The 14077-nt window shown below is 42.6% G+C and overlaps 1 protein-coding gene across 7 annotated transcripts in view; it reads left to right on the top strand.

The window, feature by feature from the left end:
• VWA3B (von Willebrand factor A domain containing 3B) overlaps nt 1-14077 on the top strand; it is a 189442-nt gene that overhangs the window by 154384 nt on the left and 20981 nt on the right. For 6 of the 7 annotated variants that reach the window (XM_046660379.1, XM_046660380.1, XM_046660376.1 and 3 more), the window contains one exon: nt 1156-1357. In XM_046660379.1, the coding sequence (XP_046516335.1) occupies nt 1156-1357 (202 nt within the window). The remainder of the gene's footprint in view (nt 1-1155; nt 1358-14077) is intronic. The other variant, XM_046660378.1, reaches the window with a different exon arrangement.

The following is a 14077-nucleotide window of genomic DNA, read 5'->3' as shown; positions in this document are numbered from 1 at the left end:
AGCTTCCCCCAGCCCCAGTCCTCTCCAAGATCTCCGGCAATCCCTAGTCCCACGGGGCGGGCAACTCCAATTTAGATTTTTAATAAGAATTTTTGCCGTTGTCTAGAGACAAATTTGTTTGTGGATTGAGTCCTGTGGTTGTGCTGGGCTTACATTGTACTCTTCTAACACCTGACATGCAAAGGAATTGACACTTTCAGCAATTAGAGAATGATAATTATGGCATGCCTTTCTCGCTCTCTCTCAATCTCTCTCTCTCTCTCTCTCTCTCTCTCTCCTTCCAAGAGTGTCTGACTCAGTGGTACCTGGGACTGGAAAAAGAATCCAGGGCCTGGGCCATCACACCTCACTGGCTTTCCCTGGAGCCTCAGCCTGTTGATCAGCTCACAGAAAGTTTGGCTTCTGTTCTTTGTCTGCCAAAACAGTGAAGCCAGAAAGTTTAGGCCTATTTAGACTTACAAGGAGGAGAGAAGATCAAAATAACTAAAATGAGCTGGTTGAAGAATAACTGCACGGAGGCACATATTTTGGTCTTGTTTGGTTTTGCTTTACTTTGCATTGTTTTCTAGAGTCACTGCTAGGCATGGTGTGTGACATCTCTTTGAAGCTCATTTTTGGTTCTGCCAGATTTAAGGCCTAGGGAAGAAGAAATTAGTTCCAAATATGCCATAAAAAAAATGTTGAGAAAATGTCATGTGTGTCAAACTTCTTTAAAATCAGATAATCACATTAAGTAATGGGGGAAAAGACCTATCTGAATTCACAGAGATATTTTTTCTGAGAAAGATTCACCCTGAACTAACATGTATTGCCAATCTTCCTCTTTTTGTATGTGAGCCACCACCACAGCATGGCCACTGATAAGTGGTGTAGGTCCACGCCAGGGAACGGAACCCAGGCTGCCAAAGCAGAGCGTGCCAAATTTAACCACTAAGCCACCAGGGCTGCCCCATGAGAGATGGTTATTTTTAACTTCTACAAGCTACCAGAGTCCTGATGGACCAGAGGGTGTGGCTGTGATTCTGCCAACTGACACCTGACATCTGCTTTGACAGATGTTCCTCAGGGGGAGGGTTTACTGAAAAACCGTCTTTCCATATTTTTTCTGTTATGGTCACATTCTTTGTTTTTTGTTTCTTCCCTTTTTTGTTTTAGGTTAGATGCAAACAAACCAATCCAGTACTTGGAAAACAAGGCAGCTTTAAACGAGGCATTAGAACGGTTGAATTGGCCCATTTCATTGAAGGAGTTGTCAATGCTGGAAAATGAAATCCTAGCTGGGAAAATCTACGTCCAGCAGGCCATGGAACTCCAGGAGTCTGCCAAGAAGAATTACGTGAGCAAGGCACTGGGAGAGGTGGGTGCCGTGGAGGTGTCTGTATTCCTCCCTCCTTCCTGTCCCAAATCACTGCCATCCTACGTTGGCCTTCCTTCTCTCTCCCCTACTCCACCATGCCAATTTCTAAAAGAGTGAGAGCCAACCCAGTTAAGATCGGAGGACTTTTTTTCAACAGAAGGGAAATACCATTTGATTTTACTATGACCTTATTTTTTAAACAATACTTCTTTTAATTGAAAAATAAAACCAAACAGAAGTATAATGCAGTGACTTTGATCCAGAGTCTAGCCTCAGATGTGCATCTAATCCCTGTGTGATCTTGGCTCTCTAAACCTTTGGTTTTTTATCTGTAAATTAGGACTATTAATAGTATCTGCCTTGTAGAGTTGTTATGAGAGTAAAGTGAGTTTTAAAATGCTTGGTATTGAAAGTTTCCCATAAGTGTTAGCAATTATTTTTAGTAGTAGTAAAACAAACCTTCTAAAAAGAAAAAGTAATTTATTATTTCACTGCCTTATTATTACCATTTTTGATCATTTACTTTTAGTTTTTTTCCTCCTTGAATAAATTTTTTACATACAAGCAGTCAGAGTGTCCATAATCATTTCATATTCTGTTTCTAATTTTAGCCTTATCCCACATGCTTTCGCTGTGTTTTTTCTGAATCTTCAGATTGACCTTTTTTTGTGGTTGCATAATATTCCATGATGTATATATACCCTGATTTATTTAACTCTTCACTGAATATTGGACACTTGGGATATTTTCTAGTTTTCTTCTCTTTCATGTGATGTTTTAATGACTTCCGTGGTGCAAATAGTTTAACTATTTTGTTCGGATAAACTCTTGGGAGTGGGATCCCTGGATCAAAGGTCGTGAACATTTGGGAGCTCTAAATATGTGTTGCCTGTATAAACTCCCTTTCTGATTGTGCCTGGGTGTGTGTAGACCTGGGGTAGATGATCTGAAATCATACTGAATTCTATGTAATTTTCATATTTTCACTATATGATAGTCTAAAAAAATATGCCCAAAGAACTGACCTTTGAGATTCATCTTTTTGGTTTCAGTCTTTGCTGAGTGATACTTGCTTTGCCTGGTTTTAAATTCTTTATTTGAGGCTCTAGATTCTTGTATTCTGTTTTGTTTGTTTTTGTTCAATTTTAATTTTCTTCTATAAATCGCTTTTTTTCCTTCAGTGTAGAAAGCTATGTCTTTTGCACAGAATGCAAAAATTTTTTCACAAAACATCTTATGCCTATTACTGTTATTCAAACAAAGTGACTTCCTCAAAGAGCTGTTTAGTGTTTCCTTAGGAAGCACCATCTGATGCCTCCAAACACAGGGCTGCCCACTGACCTTCTTCACTTGGATGTCCCGTGGGCACCCAAGAATCAAGACGACTGAAAGTGAATTCTCTCTCTCCCTGAAAATCTGCTCTTCCTTTCATCACGCCTCTTCCTCTCTGCTTGTTCTTTCATTTATTCGTTGAAATATTTACGAGTTCCTACAAGGTGCCAAGCACTATTCTAGGCACTGGGAGGACGTAAACGGACAGCCGTGTCTCACCCTTACTCTAGTGGTGCAGACAGACCATTACAGGTCCCAAATGGTGGACTTTCCCAAGTTGAACTGTGGAAAGACCACTGCCTAACGGCAGAATTTTCTAACACGATTCTTTTATTTATACTTTATATTAAATTTAAAAATTGGAAGTGTTGCTAATGGAGTGAAAAGAAGCCTCTTGTGATTCAGACCAAAGATGGTGAGTACTATTGAATTTGTCTGGAGTTCTGGGAATCAAAGCTCATCGTTCATGGGATGTGAGTTAAATGTTCTACTTTATTCCCTGTCCACAAAGTGGGAATAAAAATAATTCCCATAATTTCTTCATCAAAAAATATTTATTCATTCCCTAGAGTGGATCAGATTCTATGTTTGGCACGGGCGATCTCAGGCAGTGAATAGCATGCCTCATTCTTCTCTCTCTCTTCGGGGCCTCCCAAGGTGATACTGTACATTGGACACAAATTGGGAGTGTAAGTGCGTTGAAGACATGGGCCCAGCCTAGTGGAGGAGCCATGTTAGAACAGGACGTAACCTCCGTGAGAGCAGAGACCTTGTCTGGCCTTATTTGTCTGCGTCCATAGGACATAGGGGGCACTCAATAAATATATATAGAATGAATGGAACCCAGATCCTCATAGCAGAGTGTTATAAATATGACAACAGAGGCACTCATAGAACAATTAGAAGATGGGAAAAAGTAAATGATTCTGGCTAGGGAGTTGGGGCAGGCTTCAGGGAGGGGACAATTAAGTTTTGTCTGGAAGGATGTGTAGGAATTTGAGGGTTGGAGTGTGAGAAATGTTTTGAGTTAAAGAATCAGCCTGTGCAAAGGCAGGAGGTGGGAAGAACATGGCATGTTCACCAGAGCAATGGCAAGAGACAAAACAGGAAAGGGAAGATGGCACCAGAATCCAAGGGACTTGGAATTCTCTCCTAGAATCAAGGACTCATGCCTGTAAGAAATGGATTCCCAGGGAAGGATTTTCAGCAGGTGGAAGACGTGAACAGGTGTGAGTCTTGGAAAAATTATTTTACCAGCGTGATGAGGCCCACTGTTGAGGGGAAAGACTAAAACCAGATACAACACTCCACTGAGAGGTGTGAGTCCTTGAGCCAAGCTGGAACAGTGGGGAGGGAATAAGCCAAAGACACATGAGCTGGTAGAAAGTGAATGTGTGAGGTAAGCCAAAGGGCAAGGTTGAGGATGCCCACAAACTTTCTGTCTTGGACAACTGGGAGACAGAGGCACTGTTAACCACCATATCTGCATCATCTCTGCTCCTTAGGGAGACAGGTGTTCCCTGGCCAGCCCATCTAAACCCCCTGTCATCCTCTAATCCCTCACCACATGTTTGCTTTCTTCACAAGCATCTCGCCACCTGACATTACGTACATATTTGTTCATGATCTGTCTCCTCCTCCACAAGAATGGGGTGGGACTTGGTCCCCTGTGTTCTGGGCATTCCCAGTCACTAGAATAGTGCTGGGTTCCTTGTAAGAACTTATAAGTATTTGAATGAATAAGCAGGAGGAAGAGGTTAAGAAGAAGAGCATGTTTTCAGGGAAAGGTAATTCACTTTAGGTCCTCTTCATTCTTCGATGTCCACAGGGCACCCAGGTCAGAAAGGCCAATAGACAGCTGCATCCTTGGAGCTTAAGAGAGAAATCTGAGTTAAGGAGATAGATTAGGAGGTCATTTGACGTTCTGCAAGAGGAAGAAGAGGCAGTGGAAGGGACCAAGCCAGAAAGTTAGAGGAGCGGGTAGAAGCTAAAAAAGTAAATACAGGAAGTGAAGATTTTTATTTCAAGATCTTCATAGGGAAGGAAAGGAGAAAGGGATGGTGGGAACTTGAGGTGTGAGCCAGAGGGAGAGAAGACATTAAGTTTGTTAGTGGTATTGACGGGTCCACTGCTGCCCCCTTTCTAGGTCAGGGGCTAAGGCTCTCCCTTCACTGCCCTGTCCCCACACCAGGTGTCCAAAGCCCCCACTGTCTGTTCAGGGGAGAGCCCACGTGCCCAGGACAATTGTCCATAGTTAATGACTGAGGGGGTTTATAATTGGCAGCTTATCTACAGAGGTCTTTCCACTCATAGCGTGACCCTCTGCAATGGAAGATTCTGTATATTATTTTCTTAAAACAATATTTCTCCTTACCATGTGTGATGTATTCTGTGATATTTTTGTTCCATTTTTACCATGCCCCACTGATCTGATTTCATGACCCACTAAGAGGTCTTGACCTCCAGTGTGAAAACCATTGGTTGGAACCAAAGCTCAAGATGGCCAGGCCTTTTGAGATCCCAGGGTAAAAATTCATCACAGATGCAAATCATCTTTATTGATTCATATAGAAGTACAGTCTCATTTTAAATTCTTTCAGCGAAGGCCAAAGATTTTGATCAATGATTGTAAACTGGAGAGGAAGAAACCTGTTATTCATTAAGACCAACCTCCGCTCCCCCCAGGGTTTATTGATAATGTGTAGCAGAGGGTGATCAAAGTTTATTTGAATGGAGTCCAATCCGAATGCCCATGCATGTTCAGAAAGAAGTGGTCACTCTATTTGACCCCCTCCAGGGTATGTGATGGAGTCTGGAAGTCTGTGGCGCTCTCATACTCTCCTCTGCAGTACATTGACACCCAACGTAGCCATCCCATTGGTGCCTGAGTTTGGGACAGCTTTGTGTTTTTCCTGTGGTGAGGATCAGAGGTGGGGAGAAGTGGCTGCACATGCCAGTGTCCAGCTAGACTGCGCCCCACTTTTCCACTCCGGCTTTCCTTGGCAGTCCTTTTCTGGCCCCTGGATCAGACCTAAGGTGAGAACCATTATCCCACCTGATCTGCCCAGCGCCCTGCTCTGGGCACATTCCTTGCTTAACTATCTAATTGTTTCACCCTGTTTCCAAAATCTACTAGTTCTGTGGCCTCCCTGGAGACAAGTCCTTGGCTCACTGACTGTATAAAGAAAGGAGAGGTCTTAAGTCTGAAATTTTAAATTCCCCTTGAATACTCTCTTCACTAGCACCCCTCTGAGGCCATAGGTGCAGATTTCATGCTCATTGGCCAATCTGAGCCCTCAGAGCTGCAGTATGGTGGAAATCAATCACCACAGGGCGTCTGAATTCTAACTAACCTTCTTTAGAGCCTGGTCTAGGGCAACTAATGCATATTTATTAGGTTCCTTTGCAGCTACCAGAAAAAAGAAAACGCACTCAAAAACTTCATCCTTTCACAAGAGCCCTTTGGGTTGCGAGTGACTATCGTTTGGTTGGAGACCTCCCTCTCAGAGTGGCTAACTCTTCTCCATAGCCCGGGGCTGCTGCTGGTGCTGGGAGGGGAGCACTGTGTTGTAGTCCAGGCTTCACCCTGCAGGTGTCTCCTCTGCTTCCTAAGGAACCACTCACCCAGCACAGGAACCATAAGCTGGGACGCGAGTCAGGCCGCAGCTCCCCACATCGTCTGCTTAGGAAGCAGCCCCCAGCGAGGGAAGTGGAAACTGCGCACAAGTTTTGGGGACGTGTGTTTCTCACGCTGGGTTTGCTGCAGTTACACTATTCCCTGAGGAGGAGGGGAAAACAACTCCACAGAAGCACCTCCCACACCCCTTGGGATTTTGGAGCAAGGCTGAGTGCTCGAGACTTCTTAAGAGGGATAACAATGCTCTCTGTACGTCCTCCTGGCCTCAGTTTCCCCCTTAAGCCCCGGACTCACGTGCAGTGTCCTCGGTGTCCCCGTGAGCCCCAGCACCAACCTGCTGTACCCATGAGAGGTCTTGCAAGGAGACTTCTTCAGAAGGGCAGAGCTGAGGCAGGAAATTCCACTTACAGCTTCACTCCTTTAGCATAATGGTCTGCCTCCTGTTAAAATGCAAATGCCGCAGGAGGACAGCACACTGAAGCCTTCCCTCTCATGTACCCTGGGTGGTTCCTCCAAGGCCTAGAGGGGCTGCACAGGAGTGCGGCACTCCTGCGTTACATTTTCCTGTAACGTCGTTTTCTCATTCTCTCTCCAGAACCCATTTTTCAAAGGGATGCAGACCTTAGATGCTCTCAGAGTGGAGGAAACCCCTCTACATTTAAATGAGGGGAGAGACTGAGAAGATCAGAGAAGGCTCCAGGCTGGCCCTGTCCTCCTCACCAAGGATTTGAAGGGAGGTGAATTGCTCACAGAGACAGTTTGCAAATATTCCTATAATTAGGAATCCTGGAGCGAGGAAAAGTCAAAACCCGCCCCACACTACATGGGTTACCTTGACTAGAGCAGTCAGAGCCTTTAAGGACAAAACATGGACAGAGAGGCGCATGGGAACTGCTGCCGGTACAGTTTGGGGATAGTGTGTGGCAGAGTGCAATGATTTGGGACGGGAAAAAATATCCTAGTAGTGGTTTTATAGCAAAATTTTAAGCCAAAGACTAGTGCTAGTTAAATCATACAAATGCGTTCTGTACCTGATGTGGAAACACGTTGTTTGGTAAATGGAAAATTTTAAAGCATCAAACATGTAGTAACCTCGCCGTCCCCACCAATGCAAACCTGAGAGCATGACCTTGAAATTGAGTAATGACATGAAAGGACGGTGGCACCATTTGGGGTCCTGCTCTATATCACCTAATAATTGAATCTGGCAAAGAAATGAATGGGATTCTCTGGATTTTGGAGACAAGGCAAAATCAAATTACCCAGCGGACAGCGTCCCTGCTGCCAGCATCATTGCCCTTCTGACTTCCTCACTGAAACTGGCATGCAGCTAACTCTCATGCACCTGAGCCCAGAGGTGTGTCGGCTTATTTATTTAGTGCTGGCATTTCTTCTTCTCACCCCCATCCCCTCTGACTCTCATCCTCCAGGGATGTCTTTTTAAAACCCAGCGGCGTGATTCTACTGTGCACGTGCATAGGTGAGGTGTGGCAGGAAAAGAACAGGGCTAGGAATGTTCTTTGCAATGGACTGCACGGTGTCTCTAAAGTCTTTGGCAAAATTCAAAAATGACAGGATATTATCTTTCTGGAAAGGTGCTCCCAACACTGTGACTGAAGGGATGGCGTGTCTAGCTGCCCTGGTGGATGTCCTTCTATTTGGGAAACCAAAGGTCTGTTTTATGGAATGAAAGCTGGCCCCGTAAGTTTGTTTTGCCGTGGCTGCTCTCATTTACCCGTGGTGTAGCTGAATTGATTGTGCATTGGTATGGAGGAATCACTGAGTGTATGGTGAATGGTTCCTTCCATAAAGCTACGTGCTGTGGAAACAAGCAGAAATAAATTATTGCCAATAGTAGTAACAGTTGGAAACAAAAGTAAAGTAAATGTGCGTTACATGTACAAAGCCCCTTAGTGTCTGTAATGGTCCTTACAGGTGAACTCACAGCTGTGTGAATGACTTGAAGGAGAAGTGATACTTTTCAGCCATTTAGAAAAGTATTTTTTTAGGTGGCATTTTCAGTGTGTTAAAAATGAACACTGTAGAACTCTGCCTTGGTACCATTGGTTGTTGCTCGTGCAGAGAAGGTCGTCCCAGAGTAAGCGGTTGCTCTATATCAGAGGAACTGGGAAGCGAGTGACAACTATAAAAAAAAAAAGAGTTCTTTGAGGATTTGGGGCAACTGGCTTCACAAATTTGTACCTGTGGAAACGTAGAAGGTAATCTCATTGGTTAGCTTCTGGCTCAGGTATTGAGAGGATCAGTGTTTAGAATCTAGAGATGAAAGGGGGCTTGTTAAATAAATATGCGGTTATACTCATTTAGAATTTTGAAAAGGAACTTTAAATCTCTCTAGGCATAGGTTCTAATAAATGGCTTGACTGTTACATTGATGAAATCTAAAGGGGAAAAATGCCTTTCTGGAAGTGAAGTGGACTCTTTTTGGAATAACAGGATGTTATTGGTCTGGAGGTGAGGCTGTCTGGTGCCTCAGTGACCAATAGCCCCTCCCTGGCCGACTGGGTTTTGATGTGAACACTGGTGGCATGAAGCAAGGTGGCCTTGGAAGTTAACCTTATGTAAAGGTGAGGTTTTTAAGTAACAGCTGATTTAACTTGAGATGTTCCAGATTCTTAAGATTCTAAATTCTACCAAAAACGGGAATACTTTACCTGGAGTCTTCCACTGAAGAACTGACTGTAGGGAGCCGTGGTGTGGGCATCTCTTTGGAGTAGATGACAGAAAATGTGCTACTCCTGTTCACAGTCCTGGCCGTTACATTTCCCTCATATTGTAAAAACTGCAAACAAAGGTCGTGTCCCTGTCCTTGTATACACATGGCCTGACAGTTTCTCTAGTACTGCAGAAGGGCGTAGTAAGACGTAGGCTCTCCTGGACAGAAATATGGAATTAGAGGATGTTAGAGACCATTTACTTTGTCCCCTCATTCTGCATATGCATAAGCTGAAGCCCAGGAAGGCTAAAAGATTGCCCAAGGTCACACAGCCGGCTAGACAGCACTCGGTCCTGTTTCTCCTGTCTCCTCACCCAGTCTCCTCCCTTTGAGGCCATTTCAGACTGCAGCAGGTCACTGTGAATCTCCCATGGGAAGGAGTGCTTAGGTTTCTCCTCTGGGTGAAAGCCCGGGAACAAGCAGATAAAATTCACCATCCACCAATGATGTTGGGCCATCCTCTTTGACATGCATTAGTCCATTAGTAAAAATAGAAATTCCTTGAGAATGGAGAGACCCAAGCAAAATCCAGCTGAATGGGAACATCATGAACAAAAGGATAGTGTTCATTTTACATTTTTGTCTGTGGCTGCGTAGGCTACAAGCAACACAAGTCTGAAGATGTGATAAGATCCCACAATTCCTTCAAGAGCGCTTAACCCCTTAGTTCATTATTTCTTCACTTCTGAGGACCTGAATCTTAAGTTTTCATCTTCCAGGAAGTAAACCTTGCTCCCACTCCTTTCACTGAACCTGAAAAGCATCTCCAAACAGATCCAGATGATAGACAGCTGGAACAGAACCCAGTTGCATCAGGGCACCAGGGAAGTGAGCCCACTTATTTCCAGAGCCTAGGCTGTATTGAACATGAATAATGACCCAAGAGCAAACAGCGTTCAGACTACCTGAAGTTATTTACATTTTTATAGTCAGTGGCCTCATAAATTAGAGGCTTGCTTAAGCAGAGGCCTGCAGATGAATTCATAAAATATGCATTCAATACTTTATTGATATACAGCTGTACCACAGCAAAATGGTGGCATCAAATGCATGTGAGCACACTGTATATTGGCTTTGTACCATGGAGAGGAGCAGCATTTGATAGTCTGCGAAGAAGAGAAGCTGGAGATAAAGTCGCTGGGCACTCTGATTGGGATGGCGGACTAATTTCCTTGGGAAACCCAAGAATTAACAAGTGAATTGTCCTGAAAACAGAAAATGAAAACAGTATAGGAGGGAAAATGCCCAATTTCTGCAATGTAGAGATTTGAAGAAAATGCCTATGTGGTTTCCCTTCTGATTTAAGAGTAAATTCACAAGTGTCTATGCTCATTCACTCATTCAGCCCACTATATGCAAAATACCTCGAGCAGTTACACAGAGCAAACCAGAAATAAATGACTGCCTATCTCTACCTTAAAAGCAGTCATATAAATATAACTTTCACACCATAAAATTAACCTATTTCAATCCAGTGATTTTTAGTAAAACTGACTGAGCTGTCAACCACCACCACAATCCAGTTGCAGAACACTTCCATGACCCTGAAAAGGTCCCTTATGTCCATTTGCAGTCAATCTCCAGTCTCACCCCAAGCCCTAGGTAACTGTTAACCAATTTCTGTCTCTATAAATTTGCCTTTTATGTACATTTCATATATAAATGGCTGAATAATATTCCATTGTATGGATATACCACATCTTTTTACTCATTCCTCAGTTAATGGACATTTGAATTATTTCCACCTTTTTCATTATTGTGAATAATGCTGATATGAACACTCACATAAAATTCTTGGTGTGATATAAGTTTTCATTTCTCTTGGCTAGATACCCGATGATGGTATTTCTAGGGCACACAGTAAGTTTATGTTTAATTTTTAAAGAAACTGCCAAAACTTTTTCCAGAGTGTCAAAAATCAATTAACCAAAAATGTAAGGATTTATTTCTGGGTTCTCAATACTGTTGCCTTGATCATATTGATGAGGATTTTAGGCTGGTTAATTTTAAAACTGCAGATGAGAAGCAAGCTCCGAGGAGCGGAGTTTGCTTGCTCTTTATTGGGAAACATTTACATTTGTAAGGGAAACCTCCATCTGTAAAGATGCCTCCCTCTCTGTGCCAGGAAGAAGGGAGATGAACTTATCTCTAGAAACTCTTAATCAATGCCAAAGGCAAGAACTTAAGTTGTTTACTGTCTGGCAACCTCATGTAACTGACTGCCCGCCCCGCCCCTCCCCCACCAACATCCTCCTTTGTCTTTAGCTGAAGATAATATTTAAGTGGTGACTTCTGCCGTTTACTTAATCCGGTTTGATTCTTATCTAAAAGTTATAGGACCACCCAACAACCAGACCCCACCTGCCCTGATACCATTTTAACAACTCTTTTTACATATTCTTTCCTTTGTCTTGTAAAGAGATAACTCACATACCTATGGCTTAAATTTAGCCTTACTCTCCACCCATGTTTGCAGCAGCAGCAGCTCCCCATGCCAGCAGCAGCTCTGACTGCCCCCCGGTCCTGTCCCCATGCTATTCCACACTATTCTCTAAGTAAAAGAGCACTACTGCCAGATCTTGAGAGTCCAAGAAATCTTTCTTTCGACTCCTCGGCTCACTGACCCCCCATCAATATGACTATCCTTATGTCAGCAACACACTTTCTTGATTACTGAAGTTTTAGAGTAAATTTTGAAATTAAGAAGTGTAAGTTGCCAAATTTGTTCTTTTTCAACATTGTTTTGGCTCTTCTGAGTCCTTTACATTTACGTGTAAATTTTAGGATCAGCATCTCAATTTCCACAACAAACAAAAATAAAAAAATCTTACTGGGATTTTTTTTTTTTAAATTGGCATCTGAGCTAACTCTGTTGCCAATCTTCTTTTTTTTCTTCTTCTTCTTCTTCTCCCCATAGCCCCCCAGGACATAGTTGTATATTCTAGTTGTGGGTGCCTCTGGTTGTGTTACATGGGATGCTGCCTCAGCACGGCCTGATGAGCCATGCCTGCGCCCAGGATCCGAACTGGTGAAACCCTGGGCTGCTGAAGTGGAGCGCCCAAACTTAACAACTCGGCCACAGGGCCAGCCCCTTACTGGGATTTTGATATGAATTATATTGAATCTGTAAATCATTTTGGGAAAAATGTCTGTCTTAACCATGTCAAGTCTTCTCATCCAAGAACATGATATGTCACTCCACTTCTGAGATCTTTAATTTCTCTCAGCAATATTTGGTAGTTTTCAGTGTATAGATCTTTCATTTATTTTGATATATTTATACCTACACACTTTACTCTTTTGATGCTATTATAAGAGGGATTCTTAGTTTTGTTTTCAGATTGTTCATTATTAGTTCATAGAAATATAATAGATTTTTTTGTATATTTACCTCACCTCGTGACATCTTGCTGAACTTGTTAATTCTAGTAGCTTTTGGGTGGTTTCCCTAATCATTTATGGTGGTTTCCCATATCATTTATGAATAAACACAATTTTTCCTGCTGCTTTCCAATCGGATGCCTCTATTTTTTTCTTGCCTGATTGCAGTGGATAGAACCTCAAGTACAATGTGAAATAGAAGTGGCAGGAATGCCTTACCTTGTTTCTGATCTTAAGGGGAAATCATCCTGTCTTTCCCCATTAAGTATCATGTTTGCCACAGGCTTTTCATAGATGCCTTCATCAAGTTGAGAAAGTCCCGTCATGCTCCTAGTTTGTTCAGAGTCTATATGATAAAAGAGTGTTGGATTTTGTCAAATGCTCTTTCTCTGTGCATTAAAATAATAATATGGTTTTATCCTTTATTCTATTAATTTGGTGTATCACATTAATTGATTTATAGATGTTAAACTAGCTTTGCATACCTTGGATAAGTCCTACTTGGTCATTGTGTATAATCCTTCTTATATGTTGCTGGATTCATTTGCCAATATTTTCTCGTGGATTTTTCCATCTACATTCATGAGGAATATAAGTCTGTAGTGTTCTTTTTCTTGTGGTATCTTTCTGATTCCTTATTGGGGTATTACTTGACCTTCTCTTTTCTAATGTAAATAATCTTCCCAGTAATTTCTGGTTTCCTAGGGCCGCTCTTTCCAGTCCTCCAGCCAGAAATCTGGGGTTTTATGTTCCTAACTCAATTGCATGCTTCCACCTGTTGTACTTACATCTGGGGACAAACAGAAGCCAGGCACAGAGAAAGAGAAAACAATGTGAGTTCCTCCCATCATGTTGGGACCACAGTGTCACTAATCAGACAAGAAGGTTCCCCTCCTTCAGAGTTTTGGCTCCTTCAGGCTCATGTTGCCAACACTGCTGCCACTGCCACACGATTGCTCGGGGACTTGGGTCTGAGGATGGGGGAAAAAGGAAGGAGGATTTCTGCATCCTTTGAGTGTTAGGATTTTCTTTTCCCATTCCTCAAGCCAGAACTAGAGACCTTCTCCTAGGCTCTCTCTGTCTGCACCCAGGTGCCCACTTCTGTGTATTAGGTTGCCTTGAGATCAGCCCTGGGAATACGAAAGGAAAAAAATAGTAAATTCCCCACCAGTTTGGTGGTACTTCAAATAATTCTTGTCTTCTTTCTCAACCCATTTGCTACTGTTTGCTCTTTAGAGTCCCTCAATAGATTTTACCCAGAAACCCAAACACTGTATGTTTATTTTATTTTTTAATAATTCACTTAAAATATATATTACAAGAGCACTGGTCCTCAAATTGATGGGGAATTAAAAATAATGACTATTCTGGAGGGTGGAATGGAGGCTTTTGGGTTGTTTTTTTTTTGTGGGGGGAGGATGAGCAAGGATTGGGTCTTTCTATTAATGATCAATCATAAAGCATAGAAAATTGGATTTTACAAATCAAAAATTATGCTACCAGTTTCTTCATCTAGTGGACACAGCCGTTGCATTCACTCCAAGCCTTGATTCATAGGTACCATTTGGAAATAACAAAGCAGTCCTTTGCATTGTTTTTTCTGAAATTGCCTGGGGGTAAAGTCTTCCCAGAGAGA

Source organism: Equus quagga, chromosome 5, assembly GCF_021613505.1.
Source record: "Equus quagga isolate Etosha38 chromosome 5, UCLA_HA_Equagga_1.0, whole genome shotgun sequence".
Taxonomy (NCBI): domain Eukaryota; kingdom Metazoa; phylum Chordata; class Mammalia; order Perissodactyla; family Equidae; genus Equus; species Equus quagga.
The sequence above is the reverse complement of the archived record's forward strand: the minus strand, read 5'-3'. Positions and strand labels throughout refer to the sequence as shown.